This window comes from Selaginella moellendorffii, unplaced genomic scaffold, assembly GCF_000143415.4.
Source record: "Selaginella moellendorffii unplaced genomic scaffold, v1.0 SELMOscaffold_94, whole genome shotgun sequence".
Lineage (NCBI taxonomy): Eukaryota > Viridiplantae > Streptophyta > Lycopodiopsida > Selaginellales > Selaginellaceae > Selaginella > Selaginella moellendorffii.
The window spans coordinates 654,522-676,011 of NW_003314355.1; the positions used below are offsets into that span (position 1 = coordinate 654,522).

General features: G+C 49.0%; 7 protein-coding genes across 12 annotated transcripts; 5 read left to right on the forward strand and 2 right to left on the reverse strand.

Moving 5' to 3' along the window:
* The first annotated feature begins 215 nt into the window (after positions 1-215).
* LOC9630309 (plant UBX domain-containing protein 3) lies at positions 216-1,330 on the forward strand. Its single transcript, XM_024662949.1, has 4 exons — positions 216-338; positions 390-705; positions 773-868; positions 931-1,330. Exons 1-4 carry the CDS (start codon positions 223-225, stop codon positions 1,309-1,311), a joined length of 909 nt encoding a protein of 302 aa, XP_024518717.1. The 5' UTR covers positions 216-222; the 3' UTR covers positions 1,312-1,330.
* A 10-nt stretch (positions 1,331-1,340) lies between these two features.
* On the forward strand, positions 1,341-3,343 carry LOC112341923. 3 transcript variants are annotated; one of them, XR_002990748.1, is made up of 12 exons: positions 1,341-1,480; positions 1,537-1,571; positions 1,621-1,684; positions 1,755-1,833; positions 1,886-2,058; positions 2,121-2,153; positions 2,201-2,345; positions 2,394-2,556; positions 2,605-2,667; positions 2,719-2,812; positions 2,859-2,910; positions 2,971-3,034. XR_002990748.1 is itself a non-coding variant. In XM_024662946.1 (12 exons), exons 1-12 carry the CDS (start codon positions 1,364-1,366, stop codon positions 3,121-3,123), a joined length of 1,164 nt encoding a protein of 387 aa, XP_024518714.1. In that variant the 5' UTR covers positions 1,341-1,363; the 3' UTR covers positions 3,124-3,343. The 3 variants fall into 3 exon arrangements, 2 of the variants coding, with proteins under 2 accessions (XP_024518714.1, XP_024518716.1); XM_024662946.1 differs by having other exon boundaries at positions 2,726-2,812; positions 2,971-3,343; XM_024662948.1 differs by having other exon boundaries at positions 2,124-2,153; positions 2,726-2,812; positions 2,971-3,343.
* Positions 3,344-5,437: 2,094 nt separating this feature from the next.
* LOC112341917 lies at positions 5,438-7,410 on the reverse strand. 3 transcript variants are annotated; one of them, XM_024662927.1, is made up of 5 exons: positions 7,132-7,410; positions 6,803-7,059; positions 6,261-6,698; positions 5,776-6,187; positions 5,438-5,689 (listed from the first exon to the last, which is right to left on the reverse strand). In XM_024662927.1, the coding sequence occupies exons 1-3, from the start codon at positions 7,377-7,379 to the stop codon at positions 6,379-6,381; spliced, it is 825 nt and encodes a 274-aa protein (XP_024518695.1). In that variant the 5' UTR covers positions 7,380-7,410; the 3' UTR covers positions 5,438-5,689; positions 5,776-6,187; positions 6,261-6,378. The 3 variants fall into 3 exon arrangements, with proteins under 3 accessions (XP_024518695.1, XP_024518694.1, XP_024518696.1); XM_024662926.1 differs by having other exon boundaries at positions 5,776-6,193; XM_024662928.1 differs by having other exon boundaries at positions 5,776-6,193; positions 7,118-7,410.
* Positions 7,411-7,451: 41 nt separating this feature from the next.
* Positions 7,452-9,895, reverse strand: LOC9629847 (DEAD-box ATP-dependent RNA helicase 8). Of its 2 annotated transcripts, none has more exons than XM_024662925.1 (10): positions 9,643-9,893; positions 9,410-9,583; positions 9,285-9,345; positions 8,983-9,217; positions 8,683-8,921; positions 8,370-8,621; positions 8,128-8,308; positions 7,990-8,078; positions 7,853-7,926; positions 7,452-7,794 (listed from the first exon to the last, which is right to left on the reverse strand). In XM_024662925.1, exons 2-10 carry the CDS (start codon positions 9,580-9,582, stop codon positions 7,716-7,718), a joined length of 1,383 nt encoding a protein of 460 aa, XP_024518693.1. In that variant the 5' UTR covers position 9,583; positions 9,643-9,893; the 3' UTR covers positions 7,452-7,715. The 2 variants fall into 2 exon arrangements, with proteins under 2 accessions (XP_024518693.1, XP_002989208.2); XM_002989162.2 differs by having other exon boundaries at positions 7,659-7,794; positions 9,410-9,595; positions 9,643-9,895.
* Positions 9,896-10,300: 405 nt separating this feature from the next.
* LOC9630310 (pentatricopeptide repeat-containing protein At4g02750) lies at positions 10,301-11,899 on the forward strand. Its single transcript, XM_002989121.2, has one exon. The coding sequence runs from the start codon at positions 10,301-10,303 to the stop codon at positions 11,897-11,899; it is 1,599 nt and encodes a 532-aa protein (XP_002989167.2).
* A 357-nt stretch (positions 11,900-12,256) lies between these two features.
* On the forward strand, positions 12,257-16,879 carry LOC112341915. Its single transcript, XM_024662918.1, has 6 exons — positions 12,257-13,033; positions 13,144-13,221; positions 13,532-13,657; positions 13,840-14,148; positions 14,200-15,638; positions 15,697-16,879. The coding sequence occupies exons 1-6, from the start codon at positions 12,302-12,304 to the stop codon at positions 16,808-16,810; spliced, it is 3,798 nt and encodes a 1,265-aa protein (XP_024518686.1). The 5' UTR covers positions 12,257-12,301; the 3' UTR covers positions 16,811-16,879.
* LOC9629848 (aspartate carbamoyltransferase, chloroplastic) lies at positions 16,861-18,270 on the forward strand. The gene is made up of 5 exons (XM_002989122.2): positions 16,861-17,311; positions 17,377-17,516; positions 17,581-17,754; positions 17,819-18,055; positions 18,112-18,270. The coding sequence occupies exons 1-5, from the start codon at positions 16,879-16,881 to the stop codon at positions 18,217-18,219; spliced, it is 1,092 nt and encodes a 363-aa protein (XP_002989168.2). The 5' UTR covers positions 16,861-16,878; the 3' UTR covers positions 18,220-18,270.
* The last annotated feature ends 3,220 nt before the right edge of the window (positions 18,271-21,490 follow it).

The window sequence follows — 21,490 nt, forward strand, 5'->3', positions numbered from 1 at the left end:
TGCCGATCAAGCAAAGAACACACAGCGCAAGGGAATTTCACGCGAACGATCAAGTACCTGGCGCTGCTGCTCCGGATCGTGCTGCTCGGGGGCGATCGATTTGCCGTCGCCTTCACTGCCCATGAAAGAGAGAAATTTTAGGGTGACCGGTGGTGGTCGTTAGTTATGTATAACTACTAAAGTAAAGAGAAAAGGGCTTTAGGTTAGGGTTCTTGGAGGAGGATGGGAGACAAGAAGAAGAAACGCGGCGAGGTCGCTACACTCTCTGATCTCAAGCGCGCGCAGGAATCGGACAGCGATTCGGATGGGCAAGAGTACTACACTGGCGGCGAGAAGAGGTAGGCACATCCAAGTTTCGTGGCCGATGAATCGATCGATGTGATTTTCAGTGGCATGGTGGTCCAGGATCCTGCCAACAACAAGCAGAACAAGGATGTCGACTCGATTTTCAATCGCGCGCTGGAGCTTGGAGCCCAGAAGGGGACGGGCGATGTCTCGTCCTCATCCAGCCGCGCCAAATCCGGTGGGTTTGGGGGCGTTGGAAGAACCCTAGCAGGCGGCCAGACATCCGCGGCGGCAGCTCCGGACGAGGATTCGACGCCGGAGCCAGTGTTTCACACCATCACTTTCTGGAGGAATGGCTTCACTGTGAACGATGGTGGCTTGAGAAGGCTCGACGATCCAGCAAACATTCCTTTTCTCCAGGTGCGTGAGATAGAGTTTCTTGTTTCTCTCTTTCGGTTCTCACAAGCCCCCTTGCTTGTTCTTCTAGAGCATCCACAGAGGTGAGTGCCCGAGAGAATTGGACTCTAGAAATCCAGACATCCCGGTCCATGTCAACTTGATGAAGCGCGACGCGGACTGGACCGTAAGTTCCTTCTCTCAAGTTTCTCTCTTCTCATCTGTGATCTTTGCTTTGCTCCATGCCAGCCGCCGCCTCCAGCGCAGCAGCAATACTTCTTTGGAGCAGGAAGAACTCTAGGATCTTCGCAGCCTCCCAGCAGCAATGACGCTAGTGACGCCGCTGTGACCCCTGCCGCTCCATTCCGTGGGATCGTGGTGGACGAGCAGAAGCCTTTCACGTCGCTCCAGCTGCGGCTCGCCGATGGGACGAGAATGGTAGCGCGATTCAACAATCACCACACCGTGGGAGACATTCGTGGGTTTATCGACGCGGCCCGAGCCGGCGGACCCAAGCTCTACTCGCTCCAAGTCATGGGGTTTCCTCCAAAGCTCCTCAATGATTCGTCGCTCACGATCCAAGAGGCTGGATTGGCTAACGCTGTTATCATCCAAAAGAGCAATGCGTGAATAGAACTCCCCTTATTTATTCTCAAGTTTTAGGGCTTGTGAATCGATCGATATGGATGCGCGAGCGACGCTGCAGCGTTTTCGGGAGGATCTGTATACCGGAGCTCCGGCGGGGGAGGACTTGGATGGCCAGCTCCTGGCAGAGCCCAGCGATGCGCTCTCTCATCAGGTATTTCGCGAAATATTTTCTTTCTTTCTACTCGCTTTCTTCTTGATTCAATGCAGGAAGCTGCTGTTCAGGAAGTAATCGGCAGGCAGAGGTAAGAAGAAATGCTTGATCGTGTGATCGATTTGATGGCGCGTTTGCAGGCAGGATGAAAACGCTACTGGCAACGATGTTCTTTGCGAGCGTCACAGTCCAGGACGCCTTAAGGTATTCTCACTGGCTAGAATCTTGGCGACTTTCTTTTTCTTCTTCATCTCCTTTCTTCTTCTCTGGACAGGATACTCTCGTAAAGATGACGGCCGACCATCGTGCTGATGCTGCCTCGAAACGAGCCAAGCAGTTATCCTCGCGACCAGGTAAGTGATGCTTTTCATGAGCTATCTCTGAGTTCTTAGTTCTTACCTGTAGAGAACACGGAAATTGGAAACGGCTATGGACTGCCTGGAGGTGGCGCCTATGCTGTTCGGCCTCCAACGTTTACTCTCGCGGCTCCTGCTGCTGAGCCTTGCCATCAAACAGCTTCAACAACGCAGCCATCCTTGCAACACAACCGTGAAGAAGTAGCGAACGTCGGCTCTCTTGTAAGTTACTGTGTTTTCTTTGTTTCACGGCGTGAACGGTTTTAACTCGCTCGCTTGGACAGAAGAGTTCATCGACATCCTTGCCTAGGGGCTGGGTAAGATATGGTGAAAGATCTGGTCTAACACCAAGGTTGGGGTTTAGGCAGAAGGGAGGGATCCGGCCAGTGGCTATCCTTTCTACTATAATGAAAGCACTGGGGAAAGTCGCTGGGAACGTCCACCACCGGAAGAAGAATCTGTCGAACGACTGCCTCCTGATTGGCAAACTGCGATTGATCCTGGATCTGGTACGTTTGTGCAGATCTTCGAATTTTTTTCTTATAATGAACTTCCAGGACAAACGTACTACTTCAATGTGAGAACGAACGAAAGCTCCTGGGAGAGGCCCAAAGCTCCCGCTACTGCTGTTGCTCCTATCAAAATGAAAAAATGTACCGGATGTGGAGGCTGGGGCGTGGGATTAGTTCAAGCCTGGAACTACTGCAATCACTGTACGAGGTACTTAACCGCGTCGCTTTTGTTCCGAAACTGAAATGAGGAACGCAGGGTTCTCAACATCACAGTACCTCTGCACAAGATGACGCCTACGAATGAAACTCCCAAGCAAAGGTGAGCTTGCACATCGCATTTCTCTCTAGATGCGTACAGGAAATGTGTAAGTTGCCAGGCAAGTGAAGAACAGGAAAAAAAGGGGAGCGGAAGACTTGGATCCCATGGATCCTAGTGCCTATTCTGATGCTCCTCGAGGAGGATGGTAAGGCCACCAGAAGTTTAGCGGGTTTAAACGGCTTAACTTGCAGGGGTATTGGCTTGAAAGGAGTACAACCCAGGGCAGCAGATACCACTGCAACAGTAAGTGTTGTTTTTGCTTTAGAATATCATCTTAGCTTTGTCTGGATTTGTTTGGTCCAGGGTCCACTGTTCCAGCAACGGCCATATCCATCTCCCGGGGCTGTTCTACGGAAAAATGCGGAAGCTGCTGGTCACCAAGGGAAATCTGGTGCTGGTTTCGCTCCCATCCATAAAAGAGGAGATGGGAGTGATGGATTAGGAGATGCTGACTAAGTTTCACCACGAAGCTGTTTTGAAACTAGCACGACACTAGGTTGTTGTTTAGACAACCTACGCAGGATAAAGACAAACACTCAAATAATTATAACCAGGCTGGTATCAATGCTCTCTCAGCTATCAAGTCTAGATGAAGCAATCACCACGAATCATTGGTTTGCCTAGAATGCATAAGATAGTAAAATGCTCTTATTAATGAAGAAAAACCATTAACTCACAAAGACAACTACGGCCATAGCTTTGCTTGTCAACTCAAAGCAAACAAGGATATCTCCAAGTCGAGGAGGCAATTCCAAGGCTGTTCTGGGTGTCTTGACATTCTCTAGCATAGTGTCTGACCTACTTACAATAGTTACACTCACATTTGCGTTAACATTAGTGGACATCGCCAACATTGCTCAGGTTATAAACATTATGGAATCTATCCTCAAGGATTGAAAAGAAAGAACGCCAGAGCTCTGGGTTTAGGATATCTCTTCAAACTTAGAGCACCAAGTGACAAGCAATCATAGCTCTTTCATCCATCGAGGCAGAGTATTGTAAGATGAGCAAACATGGAAGAACCACTTTTACCTAGGGACTACAGCCTCTTTACATTGTGGCTGTCCAGAGGTTTGTCCTCCTTGGCACCGACCTTATTGGCAGCACCAGTGTGTTCGACTCCATGGCACGCCACTCTCTTGCTATTTCCCTAAAGCTTTTCTCTTGTATTTCCTCCTCTTCACCACTGGAACCCTATGATTATTGCCCACTAATTAATCACACTTAGAGAGAAAAACACACTTTTGACTTGCTAGCCCCTTTACAAGTATATTGCTGCAACACAAGCAACTCAAAAAGCTAGGTGGCTTGAAAACATGACTGCAGCAACCAATGACCTTGTTTTGCAATTATCGGAGTGCAATCGAGTTGTCAAAGAATCTGAATCTCATGGCCACATCAAACACATTGAGATAAGGTACACTTTATTCAAAAACAAGTTCTAGTGAATACGAAACAAATGACAGTAGATATCATGACAAAAGCTTTGAGCAAAGACAATTTTAAACAACATTGTGAAGAGTTCTGCCTTATAGACTGATATGAGCAGACACATGTATATGGTGAAAATACAAAATGGTAGTTAAGGGACAAAGACATAGGCAAAATAAACCTAACGAGCAGCAAGGCTACATGACTTTAGATTGCATGACTGCTCAACTGCAGCAAATAGGAAGAGCAAATGGCCATTCCCAAACATGTTCTTCAAAGCTGTCCAATTCTCTATTGCAATCTTTGTTAAATGGGCCTTTTATATACCAACAAAAAGCTTTCAAAGGGAGGGTTTTACTATGGAAGTACGTACAAAGCAGAGGTTTGCTTGTGAATTAGAACTTTAAATGTATCATCTGAAACCATTCATCTAGTGGTATCCACATCCATTCACAAGTGCCTACCTCCTTTTGCTTCCACAAAAAATGCCAAATTTGTGCTTCTCTTTTTGCTTTCTCTGGACCATTTTGCCCTCATCTTTTCTCTAGTTGGAGCATACAAGCTGCTACTGCAGTGATGATTCAAGCCAAACTCACACAGCTACCACCTTTGGGCCATCTGTTACACCTGGCTTTCAATATTTCCCATAGAGTAATTCCTTTCAACAAGTTTATCAATTTGGAAGACACCTTTGTTTTGTTTGTTTGCAGACTGTTGAATTGGTTAAACCAGCAAAATCTTGGCATTGAACTCACCTTGGCAAGGGAACTTGCCATGTATTGGACGAGATACCATAAACATGCCCTTCTCCAGACTCAACCAACACAATTTTCCCATTCCAGACAGTCGCCAAAAAGAAAGTTAGATGTCACTTTTCCTTCTATAGGTAGCTTTGGGCTATTAGCCGCTTTTACAGAAGGCCACCTGCGCTTGTCTTACACACCAAGCCATTGACTTTTGTATGGGCCAGTTCTAAAGCTTCTGATGGCTATGATTTTCTAAATCACTTTTCTTGTTTACACTATTACATGTTTTAAATCCTTACTTTTATAGTTCTTCTCACTTGCTGGAACACACCACACTCCTGAGGGAAAGATTGCGAGACAACTGATGTTATTGTGACATCCGTAAACAAGCACACTTCTAATTTAGCAGGGTCACCCCATTTCAAACTCAGTTCCTATACATAAGAGTTTGTTTGCCCCTGTGGCTCGAACACCTCAATCCAGCTCTCTCAATCTCGCAAGAAACCTACCGAATGAGTACCATTCGGCTCTTGACCTGGCCGCCGCTGATGCTGACCGAGTTTCACCACGAAGATCTTCGCCATTAGAGGTGATTTAAACTTTTGCATTTTATAAGAGAAAGGATCTTCAATGGTACATCTCCTCTTCAGGCACGATAACACCAGGCTCGCCTTGTGATCTTGTCCTTGACATACATAGTCGTACTTCGCAGTCTCCAATATCAAGCATGTAATGTCAAATTGCTTTTTCTGCTCCTTTAGCTTCTTTCCCAGTTTGAGACTTGCCCAAAACTCCCCAGACTCGTCAAGCATCCGGCTCATCCTTGGACGCGTTCACCACTCATCCTGACCCAGATCAAACCGACAGTAAATTTTTTTTGCTCATTCCAGATATCCCGGGTAGGGGCCTCTGGTTCTATACAGAAACTCACCTGCGCTTGTCTTATCCCAATCCATTGTAAACCTTAAATTTCCTTATACATTTATGAGGAGGTCATGGATTCCTGTGACCCCTGGACGTCATCAAAGAGTCGGAGGAGCTGCAACATTTTACAGATTTAATAGAATCCACTGCTCTCCCGTGAGCTTGCAAAGAAAACATTCAATGTGAATCCATGGCTTCCAACTATATAATGCGAGAAACAAAAAGAGAAGTTTCTCGCCTTTCAACTGGAGTAGAAAGGATGATGTTTCTTGTAAGTATCGTGATCGCTTCTTCCTGTATCATCCTCTGCATCGTCACGACTCATGTGAGCTGCGACGACATGGTCCTCCCGATCATGCAGCAGAATGCCAGCGCTCGCACCGATCCACGCGAGATTCGAGCCGTTTACGACGTCATGGCTGCCACTGGAAACTCGTGGGTCACAACAATTCCGGATGTTTGCAATGGAAGATGGCATGGAATTGAGTGTACCTTGGACACGAGCACCAACCTCCTTCACGTCGTCTCGCTCTCGTTTGGAGTCCTCTCCGACGACACGGCCTTCCCTGCCTGTAGCTCCGACTCCACAATCTCGCCTTCCATTGCCAAGCTAGTCTTTCTCAGGCGCCTCTTCTTCTACAGGTGCTGCAGCGGCAATCCCCGGCCAATTCCGCCGCAAATCGGTCGGCTTGGAGCTCGCCTCGAGTCTCTGGTGCTTCGAGAAAACGGACACGTTGGTGCTGTTCCTGCGGAGCTTGCAAGCCTCTCCAAGCTTCACACCTTGGATCTTCACGGTAACAACTTGAGCTCTTCTATACCACCTTCGCTTGGAAACCTGAGCTCTCTCCAGAGGCTCGATCTCAGCAACAACAGGCTGAGCGGTTTCATTCCCAGCTCGCTGGACAAGCTCGCCAGCGCCATTATTCTGGACTTGAGCAACAACGATCTGGAAGGTGAGATCCCAGGCGTGATCAGCAGCTTGAGGAGCTTGAAGAAGCTCGACTTGGGCAACAACAGACTGAGTGGAAGCTTACCAGACGAATTGGGAAGGTTTGAGTCGCTGCTCTTCATGGATCTCAGTCGCAACCGGCTGGTTGGAGGCATCCCCGAGTCGTTTGGAAGGCTGCATACGCTCCAAGATTTGATCCTCCGGGAGAACAGCCTCAGCTTCACGATCCCAGAGTCACTGGGAAACATCACCAGCCTCCAGGTCCTCGTCCTCTCCTCGACCAACATCGCAGGGAAGATCCCCACGGCGCTTGGAAGGCTCAAGAGCCTCAAAGTTCTCCACCTGGAAAACAACAAGCTCCACGGATCAATCCCAAGAGAGATCCTCGCGCTGCCTCAACTCTGCGAGCTCAACCTTGCCAGGAACTCCTTGTCCGGCCCAGTTCCAGTCTCCAGAGAAGTCGCCACCAAGCTCGGCGCTCGCCTCCGCCTCATGAACAATACGGGTCTCTGCTTGAAGTCGCCATTGAAACACGATGGAGTGGAGCAATGCGCTGAATTGGAGGAAAGTTTCAACAATCCCTCGCAGCCCAGCACTGAAACCTCTAGTAGCGTTGCACATACCGATGAAAGCATAGCTCTCCTTTTCTTTCTCGGCGCCATAGCCTATCTCAATTCGAAAACGTTGTAGACAGAATATCCTCGTTATAAGCGCAGTCAAGCATATTCCGCCTATTCAGAACTAAACTTCGCATTTTACTGAACTTCACGCAAAAGGATGCGGTGGAACCAAAATTTCCACAGTTACGACGACAAGAACAAAGAATTCGCCACCTGCTGCTAACTGGTTAGAAGATTGCTGGTTTTTTTTTTTCCTTGTTTTTTAGCATTTTTTCTTTTTGTTTTTGACGTTTCTCGTTTTTTCTTCTTTTTTCTTTTTTTCTGGTTTTAAGTTTAAATGAGAGTTTTTGGTAGGAAATACAAGTACCCGCTGCTACATCACCTGCAGTAAATCGCTTGATCAATCTGAGGAGGGATGGGCTTGATCTCAGTTCCCAGCTCTTGCTCAATCCGGTATCTGCAAAACAATGTAGATAGGTAAAGCATCGATCGAGCAAAGTCACGGCATCACTTACAAGTTGAAGCGATCTTCGTAGGTTATCAAATTTACAGCGAGGCCGAGGTGACCAAACCTCCCTGAGCGACCAACCTATATATCACAGAACCAAAACGAGTGAGCAAAGCTCTGAGGTTACGCAAACGCATCGCTTACCCTGTGAAGGTATGTCTCGGAGTTCTTGGGGAAGTCGAAGTTAATGACGACGTTAACCGCCTGAATGTCAATCCCTCTTGTAAAAAGGTCTGGAAGGAGATGAGAGTCAGGCTGTATAAACACAAGACGTTCACGTACCAGAGGACACGAGATTGCGGCAGGCCCCGTTTCGAAAGTCGTGGAACACTCTGTTCCGATGAGACTGGAGCATCTTGGCGTGGATGTAGAAGCACGAGTATCCGAGCTCGGTGATCTTCTTAGCTAGTAGCTCAACACGATTGACGGAGTTGCAGAAGATGATCGACTGGTTTATTTGTAGCTGCGAATCGCATTGGGTGTTAGCACCTGAGTTTCTCCACAATCGAAAACTAATTCCAAACCTTGGAGAACAGCGTGTTGAGGCAGTGAACCTTCTGTCTTTCCTCGACGAACGCGTAGTACTGGGTTATACCCTTCAGCGTTAGCTCGTCCATCAGGTTAATGACGTAAGGCTTCCGGAGAAACTTCTCTTTGAACTGCTTCACTGTGACAGGGAACGTTGCCGAAAAGAGTAGAACCTGGCGGCTTTCGGGAAGGAAGCTCAGCAATCGTTCCACCAAAGGCTGGATCTCCGGTGAGAGAAGCTTGTCAGCCTACACAGAAAGCCCTCTTTAAGTACATCCCAAAGTAAGAAAACGTTGCGTGATATCTTACCTCGTCCATCACCATCATCGAGCAATCCTTGAGCTTGCAAACGCCCTTGTTGGCCAGGTCCAGTACCCGACCAGGAGTCCCAACCAGAAGATGCACTGGTTGATATAGCCGCATGATATCGTCTTTCAGACTCGTCCCTCCAGTCGTGACCATTGTCTCAATCTTGAGATGTTTTGCAAGTTCTTTGCATACTTGGGACGTCTGTAGCGCGAGCTCGCGCGTGGGCACCAAGATCAGAACTGCAAAAAAAAAAACACACCAGAGCGTCAATCACAAGTCCGGCTTTGCCAAAGTGCGTACCCTGGATAGCATTTTTGTTTGGATCTATTTTCTCGATCGCTGGAATGCAAAAAGCCGCAGTCTTTCCAGTCCCGTTCTTCGCCCTCGCCAATATGTCGCTGCCTGTTAAGGCGATAGGGATGCTCTCCTCCTGTATGGGAGATGGCCGCTCGAAGCCTTTCTCATAGATTCCCATGAGCAGTTCCCTCTTGAGGAAGTAATCCTCGAATTCATTGCCTTTCGTGGCGGTCACATCCTAGTATAAGTCGCTCGTGTTAGTCAGAGAACTACAGACGAACACACACACACAAAACGCTTCTTACTTCGGTCCTGTACCGCGCATCCGCTGGAGGGGTCTTGAGTTGCGCTTTCCACTCTTGTAAGCTGGAAGAAACAAGAGAAGCCCTTGTGTCAAGAAAGGAAACGCACCGACAAATCGACCGCTCACCTCGAACTTGCGAGAACTTTGGCATTTCCATCGGCATCGCCGGCCGGGCCTCCCGCGAGAGCGTTGCTATTCTGTAGCGGCGGATTTTGCTGCTGGCTTTGTTGCTGCTGCTGAGCGAATGGCTGCGAAACCCTCCCTTGCGGACGCGCTAGCCGCGGTTGATAATGTTGCATCCTGCGCGAAGAACTAGGTCAAGGAATGAGGGCAAAGATCGAAGGAGAAGAAGAGCTCACCTTCACTGCCGCTGGCTTCTCCGGCTTGGATTTCTTTGGCACGACTACTCCTAGGACCTCCTGCTCAAAGCCATGTCTCCCCCAACCCTAGACCTAAGGCCGCCTAGCGCCGTCGCCTACCTCTCTCCTCCTCCAGCCGCCCCATCGCCATCGCTCCACTGCTCAATCGCCAAGAGCGCGCGCGCGAGTAGGGCAAGAGATTTGCGCGCAGTGAAAATACGCCAAGCCGCCCAGCCAAAGCTCTCCTCCTAGAGTCAGCCGCATGCACCAATTGGATAATCCCTCAAAGGATATTCCGTTAGCTAGAAAAGGAAGTAAAAAAAAATAATGCCGAGATTAAATCGCTGGTAATTACCAGCCAGCCCGTATGGAAAGAACGACGACGCAAGAGCTCGCGAGACTCCTCAAATCGGCAGGAGATTCCAGGGATCTTGGGCAGGCAAAGCGAATCCACGCCGTCCTTCTCGACAGTGTCCACGGCTGTGATCGATACCTCGCGAATTTGACGGTCGAGATGTATGCCAAGTGCGGGGATCTTGTCGAGGCAGAGCGCGCATTCACAGCGATCGGAAGACCCAACGTCTTCTCCTGGAATATACTCCTCTCGGCATATGCCCTGCATGGGCATCTGGAAGATGCAAAGAGAACATTCGATGACATGGAGCAGCGTGACGTTGTCTCGTGGACAACTGTGATCGTGGCCTATGCCCAATGCGGTAATCTCACACAAGCTAAAGGAATGTTTGATAGGATGCCGCGATGGAATGTGGTCTCCTGGACTGCCATGGTTCAAGCATATGCCCAAGTCGGGGACATTTTAGAATCCGAGAGAGTTTTTCACGGCATGCTAGAGAGGAACTCCGTCTCCTGGGATACTATGATTCAGGCTTTGGTAAGCCATCGGCATTACCAGAGAGCCAAGTTTCTGTTCGATCGATCGCCAGAACACACAATAGTCTCTTGGACAGCGATGATTAACGCCTGCTTCCAAACAGGGGAAATTGATCGCGCGAAGGCGATGTTTGATGCGGTTCCAGAGCATAATGTGGTTTCTTGGACGGTTTTGCTGCAAGGATTTGCGGAGAGTAAGCATTTAGAATCAGCACAAGTCATCTTTGAAAGGATGGCAGAGAAGAATTTGATATCGTGGGCGGTGATGCTCAATGCATTTGCCCAGATTCCTCGATTGGAAGATGCACGAGAAGTTTTTAAATCCATGCCTTATTGGAATCTGTCGACTTGGAACACCATGGTTTGTGCGGAGGCTCAATGCGGAGAAGTTGACAATGCTCGGGAGCTGCTGGAAACGATGCCAGAAAGAAACTTGGTGACGTGGTCAAGCCTTATTGGGCGTGTAGGGATGGGCGAATCGCAGGAGATTCTCAAGAAGATGCCCGAGAGGGACATAGTGGCATGCAATGCTTTGCTTGCTACATATGCCCAGCTGGGGTGTCTTGAAGATTGTGAAACGTTCTTTAGAAATTCTATGCCTGAGCACGATATCTTTGCGTACACCATAATGATCAGTTTGTATTTCTCTAAAAACCAAATAGAAATTGCAGTGCACTTGTTTAACTCCTTGCGATTTGTAGATGTTGTCGTGTGTAACTCATTCATTTCAGCAAATGCCGCGTTAGGGCATATGGAAGACTGTCAGAGATGTTTCGACACAATGAGAGACCAGGACATGACGACCTGGAATACGATGCTGGAAGCTTACGCTCAGAACTTTAAGATTTTAGAGGCGGAATCCCTGTTTCAAAACTTTCCCAGGAAGGACACTGTGTCTTGGAACGTAATGGCAATGGCGTATTCTCAGACTGGGAATCTCCCGATGACGGAAGCGTTCTTTGACGCCATGCCCAAGAGAGATTCCGCGTCGTGGAACATTTTGATAACGACGTACTGTCGCAGAGGCCGTGTCAATCAGGCCGTACGTTTCTTCCAAGACATGAACTTGTGGGCTGTTCATCCAATCGATCCCGGGTGTTTCTCGAGTATTCTTCTCTCGTGCAGTCATCGCGGGCTCGTCAGTGTTGCCCGACGCTACTTCCTTCGAATGGCCGCAGATTTTGGCATCGAACCGGACGTGGAGCTTTACTGCTGCATGATCGACGCATTTGGGAGATCCGGCCAGCTTAGAAACGCGAGAGAATTGGTGGATTCCATGCCCTTTGTTCCCGAAAGAGTGGCATGGACAACAATTCTTGGAGCTTCATCCAGAAATCCCAAAGGTTTCGTAAGTTCTTCTGTGTAAAACCCGAGCACTGTTCAAGAAATTCCAAAGTTTCCTAGGTTCTTCCTACCCTTACAGATAGAACCCTGAAATATATTCTTGAATTGATCAATAAAAAACAAAGTGGTCCTAGCTAGCTAGACATGCTAAGGTCTAGGACTAGCGCCGGTTTGATAATCCATTCTCCCACGTGGCCCAACCAGAGTGCGCTAGGTGTCCACACACCATTGGTCCCCGCCAGCTTTTGTCAGTCGCATTGCGAGCCGCGCCGACCGTAATCTCGCCACATACCGCAGGATCGATTGCATCCGACGGCTCCACGCTTCTTTATCGGCAAGCAAAACAAAGGTGCGAAAACCTAAAGCGGACCTTTTTCGTTTTCTCCCACTCCACCATGGCGGTGACTTAGGGTTTTTGTGGGCGATGAAGGCGAGGAAGAAGGCGGGCGTTGGGGCGAGCGCGAGCGCCAAGGGCGTGCTGCGCGTCACGGAGTCGGGCAATGGCAAGCAGATGAGCGTGGTGGTGGATGTGGGGCAGCATCCCACGCGCATCCGGAGGTTTGATGGGGATGATCTTGGTTGTGGCGATGCGGCGTGGTTCGCCGCCAGCACCGATGCCGTGCCCACATTCAAGAAATTCCTCCTCCGCGAGGACACGGGCGCGTCGTCGCGACTGGATAGGGTACCATCCGATAATCGGACCAGGTCTTACATTTGCCTCCGCCAAAACAGGTGGACGGGTCTTCGATTCGCCGTGATCATGTCCAGGCTCGCGAATGGGCAGCTGAGGGCCATGTCGTTCCATCCCCGGAGATTGCCCAAGCAGCAACGGGATCGGTCTAGGAGTAGCAGCAGCGCGGGCGACGAGGAATTGGTGAAGAGGGCGGTCTTGTTTGCGAGGAGCGCTGCGTTTTGCCAGTGGCGGGAGCAGCAGCAGCAGCAGCAGCTGCAGCTGGCGATGGAGGGCATGCCATCGTCGCAGCAGCACGAGCTTGATGCCGAGCGGGGCCTCAAGCACCCGAGCGCGCTGGTGGGATTTGACAAAGGGGACAAGGTGGATTGCAGGTGTGGGAAGAACCGTAGCAGAGGTCAAATGGTGACTTGTGAGGTGTGTTCCACTCGGGAACATCTGGAGTGTCTGGACTCCAGCTCGCAGGTGTGGTCTCTTCTCCCTCCTCGGATTATAGCTTTTAGAAAACAGGATGCTACAAGAGGTCCTTTGCACAGCTCAAGGACGCTAAAACAGATGTTTGATCTCTCTTGCAGATAGCAGCGGATTACATCTGCTCCGCCTGCCTGAGGGCGCAGAAAGAGGAGGTTTTTGTCATCAGTATGGATGAACAGGTTAGTTTCGAGGCATGCACGTCAGATGAGTGGGGAAAAACACACAGGATAGATATATTGACAGGGAAAAGTGGCTTCCTTCGTGTGCACAGAAGCTGGAGTTATTTCGTGCCGTCGTCTTTGCCTGAGACTTGCCTTTGGAAAAAGCTGATTTGCTTTTTGTGCTCCCTCTTGAGAGAGATGGATGGGTGGATGGATGGATGATAGAGATGTTGCCTGTGCGTTCTTGAGCAGGGATTCCAGATGTTCGCATCAGTCCTAGGGGAAAAGCATTATAATCACTCGATGCTCAGACAGGTTTTTGTTGCAGGAGGAGGGTAGGGTACTACTAAATTCAGGAGATTCTTGGACTAACACGCCAAAGGCGAGGGACACAGGAGATGAGTCCGTTTGTTCCCTTTGTGGCTGCGAAGACAATGAAGATTTCGAAACCATGGTACGTGGTGGTAACTCTCAGGATAGAAACCACTCGGAGGAAATCTAGTGCATAGTCGTTTCAGAGGTCTCACAGGGGGCATGCAGGCTTGGCAGTCGGTGTAGAAAAGTTGTAGGAAGCAGATATTTGTCGCGCGGAATTTTTGGGACAGAAGCATTTACAGCTATGGTTTTTCTGTGCAGATACAGCCATGTACATGTGATAATGCTGCAGTCTCTGCTCATCCTAGCTGTGTCTCGCTAGCACTGGAGGTTTTGACGCAGAAAGATCGAAGTAAGCAGCCGCACACATGCCACGCCTGTGGCTCTGCCAAGCCTCCTGCATCCAAGCGTTCGTCAAAACGAGCCCCTGCTACGGACACCAGTTCTACGAAGTGCGTCAAGAGATTGCGTAGTGCGCTGGCGCATCCAGGGAAGACTGAAGCCGATGAAGGCGTACACACAGGAAAATCTCACGAGGCACAGGAAAAAGCAGACGTTGAAGCAAGGAAGGTATGGCTTGTGTTCATACTGTCTATTCTCTCTGACTTGTGCATATTCCAGCCTGAAGCCAGTCTTTTGGGAGGTCGTTTTAGTAATGCGGCCTCCACTGTTCCAATAAAAAAGCGGAGGATACAGATTATGGATTCTGTGCGGTCTCCATCGCCACCATCCAGGTCTCCATCTCCGTCGATAAAGGTGAACAGGGACGAGTTTTCAGGGAGCAGATATGGGAAGCTGGAGTCGGACAAAGTGGTGGACGAAAGACTACCAAAGTGCACTCAGAACAAAGTCGAAGAAGAAGAAGAGCCGGGGCTTCACGATTATGATCTGGTGAAGGATGAAGATTACGAGCGTATGGATCATTTTAGAAGGGATATTGATGGAGATGAAGACGGCGGCATGAGGAAGGATGTTGACAGTGGTGACTCTCATGGCAAACGCTCTCACTGGGACTTGAATAAAGGCATGGATGCCTGGGAACGTCCGTGTGAAGATGGACCTGATTACTGCATCGACGCAGGTGCTGAGAAGTCTCAAGAGATAGTTTCTGGGAACATCACAGAGCATGCTACGTCCGATACAGATGAAGCCGCAACCAAAGACAGGACAACCGAGGAGTTGTGTGCGACAAGCATGCAGAGCACTGAAGAGAAAAATGAAGCTGATAATGCCAGAGACGAAGGTCAAGCCCAGGGGGACACTGCCGATTATCAAGCATCTCCGGAACAGGAACAGGAGCCTGACTCTTTTCCGTCACCGGCTAAGGGTAGTAGTGATCAAACTCAGGCCGAGGCAGTCGAGGATATAAACGGTGACACCAAGGATGATGATCCAAAGACCTTTGAAGACTCCGGGGTGAAAAGGACCGGTGAAGCTGAGGACAAAGAAGTCTTTCAAGAGGATGACACGTTCGAAGAGGAAGAAGAACCCGAGTCAGATAAAGTGCGAGTGGAGGTCGAGGAGGCTGAGAAAGTGGAGGAGGGTCAAATAACTGCTGAGGACTGGGCAGAAGAGGCCTGTGAAGCCGAGCACGTTGATTATGATGACTCTGAGGAAGGAGATGAGCCGGTGGAAACAGTGGATGAAAAGGTGGCGCGAGCGGAAGGGGATTCCGAGGGTGAACAAGGAGAGATTCACGAGCTCGAAGCCAAACGTGAATCTGACAACGAGAACAAAGAAGGTCCTTCGTCGGGTGATTACAAAAGCGGTGAAGGTCAGCCTACCGCTAGCGGCGACGAAGAGTCCAAACCAGAGAAGAATGTTGGCGCGACGCGGCGGGTAAAGGCTTCTGGATGGGATCAGCTTCCTGAAGGCTTCGACACAGCAGAAGAAGCTTTACGTGCTTCCAAGGAGCTTTTCAGGCGTGGTGTGAGGCCAAATGCCTGGACTGGCAATCGCTTACGACCCCCAGCAGGCTCCCGAGTGTCGCAGTTTGAAAGCTACGATAGGTTTAGACACGAGGATCCAGCGTGGAGTAGGCACGACCATCACGATCAGAGGTAAGCCGACCCATTCTTGCCTCTGGAAACTCTACTCAAGCTTTGTTACTCTTTGCAGGAACGAGATGTACGATTCGGACAGGTTCTACTCTCGCGATTTTGGACGTGGTAGAAGTCGGGGTGGTCCGAGCTCTCCACTCGTACCTCGAAGAGCGGAACCATGGATGAATGGTTCCGTGGTTCCGCCGGGACAGTGGGGTCCAAAGCACCACCTTTCTCCGCCAGCTCGTTTCTCCGAGGGTGGCGGCGGGTTTGGTCCCCACGGCCAAGCTAACGCCGCCGCCGTGGCCGCTGCAAAGGTGGAGAGTAGCGGCTTCGTTGTAGCACCGGACGGCACCATCACCAAGGCCGGTAGTCCAGGAGCGGCGGTGGTCCGGGGTGGTGGCGGAAGAGCATTTCCAGCAGCAGGACGGAATCCTCCTCCCTTGATCCTGAATCCCACTCGAGCAGCGGACCCGGAAGCCATGGCTCCTCCAGGGAGAGGCATCGGTTTGAGTCCGGTGCTGAGAGTCGGCCCCGGGATGGGAATGGTGGGAGTAAGCCCCGGCTTGCGAAGCAGTCGTGGGGTGTTTGACAGGAGCTACGGTGGTGGTCACGGTTTGGAGGGTCCGGCAATGAGAGCAGCGCCGGATGGTCGAGGTGGTGGCTACGTTGGTGAGCCGCATCCGGAGAGATGGGATCACCGCAGGGAGAGGAGCCCGAGCATCCGTCGGCGATCGAGATCGAGGTCCAGGAGTGACTCGCCTCGGAAGAGTCTGAGGCACCACAGCCGGTCTCCTCCTCCGGGGTACGCGAGCTCGGCGAGAGAGATGTCTCCGGCGTCGTCGGTTCCAAAGCTTCCGCTGCCGCCACCACCCCCGCGAGGCCAGAGGTCGCCACCCGCGGGGCTCAAGCGCTTGAGTGATCGAAGAGACGAGCGGAGGTTTTTCGAGATGGAGTACCACCATCACCAGCAGCAGCAGCAGCATTGCCTGGAGTCGCAGCGAGAGCCTCGAACTTCGGGGTGGGATCTTGGGCCTGGCGACGTTGGGCGGATCTCGTCGGGGAGATTTGACGTCGAGTTAGAGAGGAATCACGATAGGCGGAGGAGGGACAGAGGGTTTTCGAGTAGCAGGCCTGGTAGAGATGGCGAGGAGGAAGTGGCTCCCAGGAGGAGACGACCACCTTCGTGAAAGGGACGAAGACGAAGAACACACTTATTCCCTGGATATGCTTTTGATAAACCCTAAACCCTTGGGCGATGGAGGTAGCTCTAGCGCCGCGCCAGGGATTGTCGCCTCAGTGGAATGTGGATGATCTGCATCCGCGGCGGCGGCGATGGCAGCAGCGCGTGGATTGTCGCGTTGGATTCTCCGGGGCCGCGAATGCGAGCGGCGGTGTGATGCTAGGGCGGAAGTTCGAGGTGGAGCACGTCCTCGAGGCGCAGCAATTCGACCGGGAGCTGCTGGAGGGGATCTTTGGCGTGGCCAAGGAGATGGAGGCGATCGTGGAGGGGAGATCCGGCGGCGGCTCCACGATGCTCAAGGGATATCTCATGGCGACGCTGTTTTACGAGCCATCGACGAGGACGAGGCTGTCGTTTGAGTCGGCCATGAAGCGCCTGGGTGGAGAAGTGCTCACCACGGAGAATGCTCGCGAGTTCTCGTCGGCTGCCAAAGGGGAGACGCTCGAAGGTGAGGTTTGGTTCTCTCTCTTCATTGTTTTTCTTCGATCTCGGAAGCTCAAAGATGTCTATCAGACACGATCAGGACGGTGGAAGGCTACTCGGATATAATCGTGATGAGACACTTTGAGAGTGGAGCTGCCAAGCAAGCTGCCGCTGTGTCGAGCATCCCAGTGATCAATGCTGGCGATGGACCTGGGCAGCATCCCACGCAGGTAGCTCAAAGGCCTTCCTTCCTTCGTTGGATCGAGTAAGGAAAAACGCTTGGATCTTTGGCAGGCACTGTTAGATGTTTACACGATTCAGAGAGAGACCGGGCGGCTCGACGGGATCAAAGTCGGGCTCGTTGGAGACCTTGCCAACGGAAGAACTGTTCGATCTCTGGCCTACTTGCTCGCCAAGTACGATGGTGTCAAGTTCTACTTCGTCTCTCCAGACGTGGTGAAGATGAAGGTATGAGGAGACGAAGAAGAAGTTCCATGAGTTTTCTGACGAGCTCTTTGCTTCTTGTGTCAAGGATGATATCAAAGAGTATCTTACCTCCAAGAACATAGAGTGGGAAGAGTCGAAGGATCTCATGGAAGTGGCATCCAAATGCGATGTCATTTACCAGACGCGCATTCAACGCGAGAGATTTGGCGACAAGATCGAGCTCTACAACCAGGCCCGTGGAAAATACATTGTGGACCGCAAAGTAGTGGATGTGCTTCAAAGCCATGCCGTTGTTTTGCATCCTCTTCCCAGGCTTGACGAGGTATCTGTCTCACACACATTTGTTTCGTTGTCTTATTTGGTTTCGTGTGTGCGCAGATTACCACAGAAGTAGATGTCGATCCAAGAGCTGCGTATTTTAGACAGGCCAAAAATGGTCTTTTCATTCGTATGGCTTTGCTGAAGTTGCTATTGCTTGGGTGGTGATTGAAACTAAGTTCATAAATGATAAAACACTCGCCAAACGCGATTGTGGAACGGAAGAAGCAAGACTTTGGAAACCATGGTCCCTTCATCCTGGATAGCGTGTGCCTCTTCCCGTTCTTGCTGGCCAGGCTCACGGAACTGCTCCACTCTCTTTTCAATCTTTACGCAGCAGCTGCGCCGGAATTGTCATCTTCCACAAGCATATAGTCCTGGATCAGCTGCAGAAACTCGGGGCACTCTTCGAAGCTCTGGTATGGAGCGGCGAGCTTGTCGACCACTAATCGGAGGATCCATTTCTCATCACTGTTTAGCTTCTCAAGGACATTCTTTTTAGCTTGCGGCGGGCGTCCATGGCGTGGGAACATGCAGCCACCGCATCCAGTTGTTTGGGAATTTGTCCATCGATACACGATCCTGTGTGTTCATCCAAACTGATTCAACGCTTACTTGGATGGACGGTGCGAACCTGTGAAGCATATCAGGACTCCACAAAGAAAGTTCGGGCATCCAAGTCGATGACGTAGATGAAATTGACGTCGATCTTGATATCCAGCTACGGCCGCTCCATCGTCGGTTCGTGATTGACACAAAAACGCCCAGCTCCAAAGCAACAGAATTTAGATTGGCAGGCTCGTGATGTGCAGCTGACAAACAAGTGGTGTCAACCAAATGGTTATTTCGAGTTAAGAGGAACGCAGCGAATCAGGTTGTTTGGTTTAAACCCAGGTATGTGGCCCGTGGATTTACACAAATCCCGTACTGGTGTTATGGCTGCTCCTCTGCAACTGTAAACTGTTGCAATTGAAACCAGACTTATCTTATGGAAGAGACTTGGTCAGTATATCAGCTAGCTGCCTCATGGTTGAGCAAACTTGGAGAACAAGCTCCTGGACATAGTGATAGCGTAGCTGTCTTTTGGTCATGGATGTTGTTGGAAATGGTTGAAGACTAAAGGTTAAGCTCCATAGGGTGGAAACAGGAGTACAGTCGTGCATATTAAACCATTTGAGAATTTCATCACCTATGGAACTGGTCCCATATAATATTAAGACCAAGACAGAACTTAATGTCACCGAGATTGTCCATCTCAAATTGAGAAAAAAATCTGTTCTTTGATATTTTGTAGAAAAGCAAGACAGTTTGTGACGAAATCAATACGTTTCTGATTAGCAGCATTTCTGAAAAATCCAATAGAGTTGAGAAATTTGTCCAACCAAGCTTTAGGAGATTATTTGAGACCATATAAAGCTTTCTTGAGGTGACAAACTGCTTCTGATAACCCTTTGATTTCTGGATAAAGATTTCTTCATTGAGATCTTCATACAGGAACGCTGTAGATGTACCTCAAGATCATATTGATGCTAAAGCAAGCATATGTACCACAGGTGAGTACGTCTCAGTAAAATCTAAGCCATTGTGTAAATCTGCAGGATATACCTGAACCAAACGACCTGATTAGTACTTAAAATAGCCATTTGGTTTGTCTGTCAGCTGCCTTTCAAACTAGCATCCAAGTGTAAAGAGTGATTGATACTTGGAGTCTATTATGGCTTGCCACTCTGCAGCAAGAGGACCTGTGAGCACCTGAGGAAGCTCTGGTAACTCAGGTGGTGGTAGAGGTGGTGGATTGATTGGAGGCTGCCTTGCTTCTTGTGGTGCTCCCTCTGAAGCTGAGCATACCTATGGAGTCATTCCTTGTAATCTTGTTATTTGTACTTGCCCAGATTAGTTTTGTCTTCTCCCAGGGTTGTGGGTGATGTGGCATTTAAAGTGTGATATGGAGATGAATGAATATTCATGATTCTAGATTCCCTAGGAATCATGAGAGAAAAATATAACACAAATAGAGATTTTAGAAGAAACCAATAAGTTATATAAAAGAAGGCATTAAAGATCTAAAAGAAATTAACAAGTGTGAGTGCATGGGAATATATAAAATATGCATATCAATTAACTCAAAAACCTTAGTTTATACATAAGAGCAAGTGGTCTGGATTGAAACCCAACAGTTACCAAAATCCCACTATACTAATATTAATATATGGCATCGTAACTGTAAACTTGGACCCCTCCTCTTGGAATAATGGAAGACCATTAGGGTTTTCTTGTAGATGGGCCGGGATTTGGAGGAAAATTAGGAGGAGGCATTGGTAAATTTGTAAGTAGTATTAGTTGTTCTTAATCCCTTTGTATGATGTCACAATTTTTGGAGGATTGGTTTGTTAGACATCATGCCAAACCTCATAAATTTGTGGTCCAACTTGCCGCAACACTTGATATGGTCCTTTCAACTGCCCTTTAGATAAACCACGTACTATAAAATGGGGAAAACTGACTAACACCAAATCATCCACTTTATACTTTGCAAGTGGATAATGATGGCAGTTGTAATGCCATTGTTGTCCCACTTATACACAGCCCAAGTGTTCGGTAGACTTTGCTTGAGCAAGTGAAAGAATGCTTGTCAAATATTGATCCCATGACTTAGTATCGGCAACTCGTGATAATTACAAAGGTAAACCCAACTCCATTAATAATATTGGATCATGACTATATAAGAGTTTATGTGATAAAGCACCAACAAAACTCTACACCCTTGTGACATATGCATACCAAAGAAATGACAAATAACCATCCCAATCCGAATAATTCACGTACTTCGCAATCATCCTTTTGAATGTTCGAACGAGCCATTCCACTAAATTATTTGTTTGTGGATGATAAGCACTCATGAAAGTGTGTTATATCCCCAACTGAGAAGTCAAAATATGAAATGCCTCAGCCATAAATGCGAGACCATTATCCGAAAGAATCCACTCTGGACAAGAATGCTAGAACACCATTGATTGAAGAAGGAGTATCCAACAGCAATTTCAAAGGTGCTAGCAAGAGCAACAATTTCCACCCAATGAGTTAAGTAGTCAGAAGCAATAATAACATACTCATTGCCAACAGTTGATCGTGGAAAAAGTTCTATAAGATCAAATACCACTAACTCAAACAAATGAGAAATTACAATTGACTCTAATCGTCCTTCAATAGCACAAGGGGGAGTACTACGAACTTGGCACCAAACACAACTACGCATAAAATAAAGAAAGCCGTCTTCAAAGTGATATTGAGAATGTAAATGTCAGAATGGTAAGTCATTAGCAAGTGATGTAGGATTCTCAAACCCATCTCGAAGCTTTCGAATCCATGGCTCAATTTTTTGAGCTTTGCAAACTTCATCAAGACAAGGTAAATTTTGCTCTACACCTTGTAAACATTA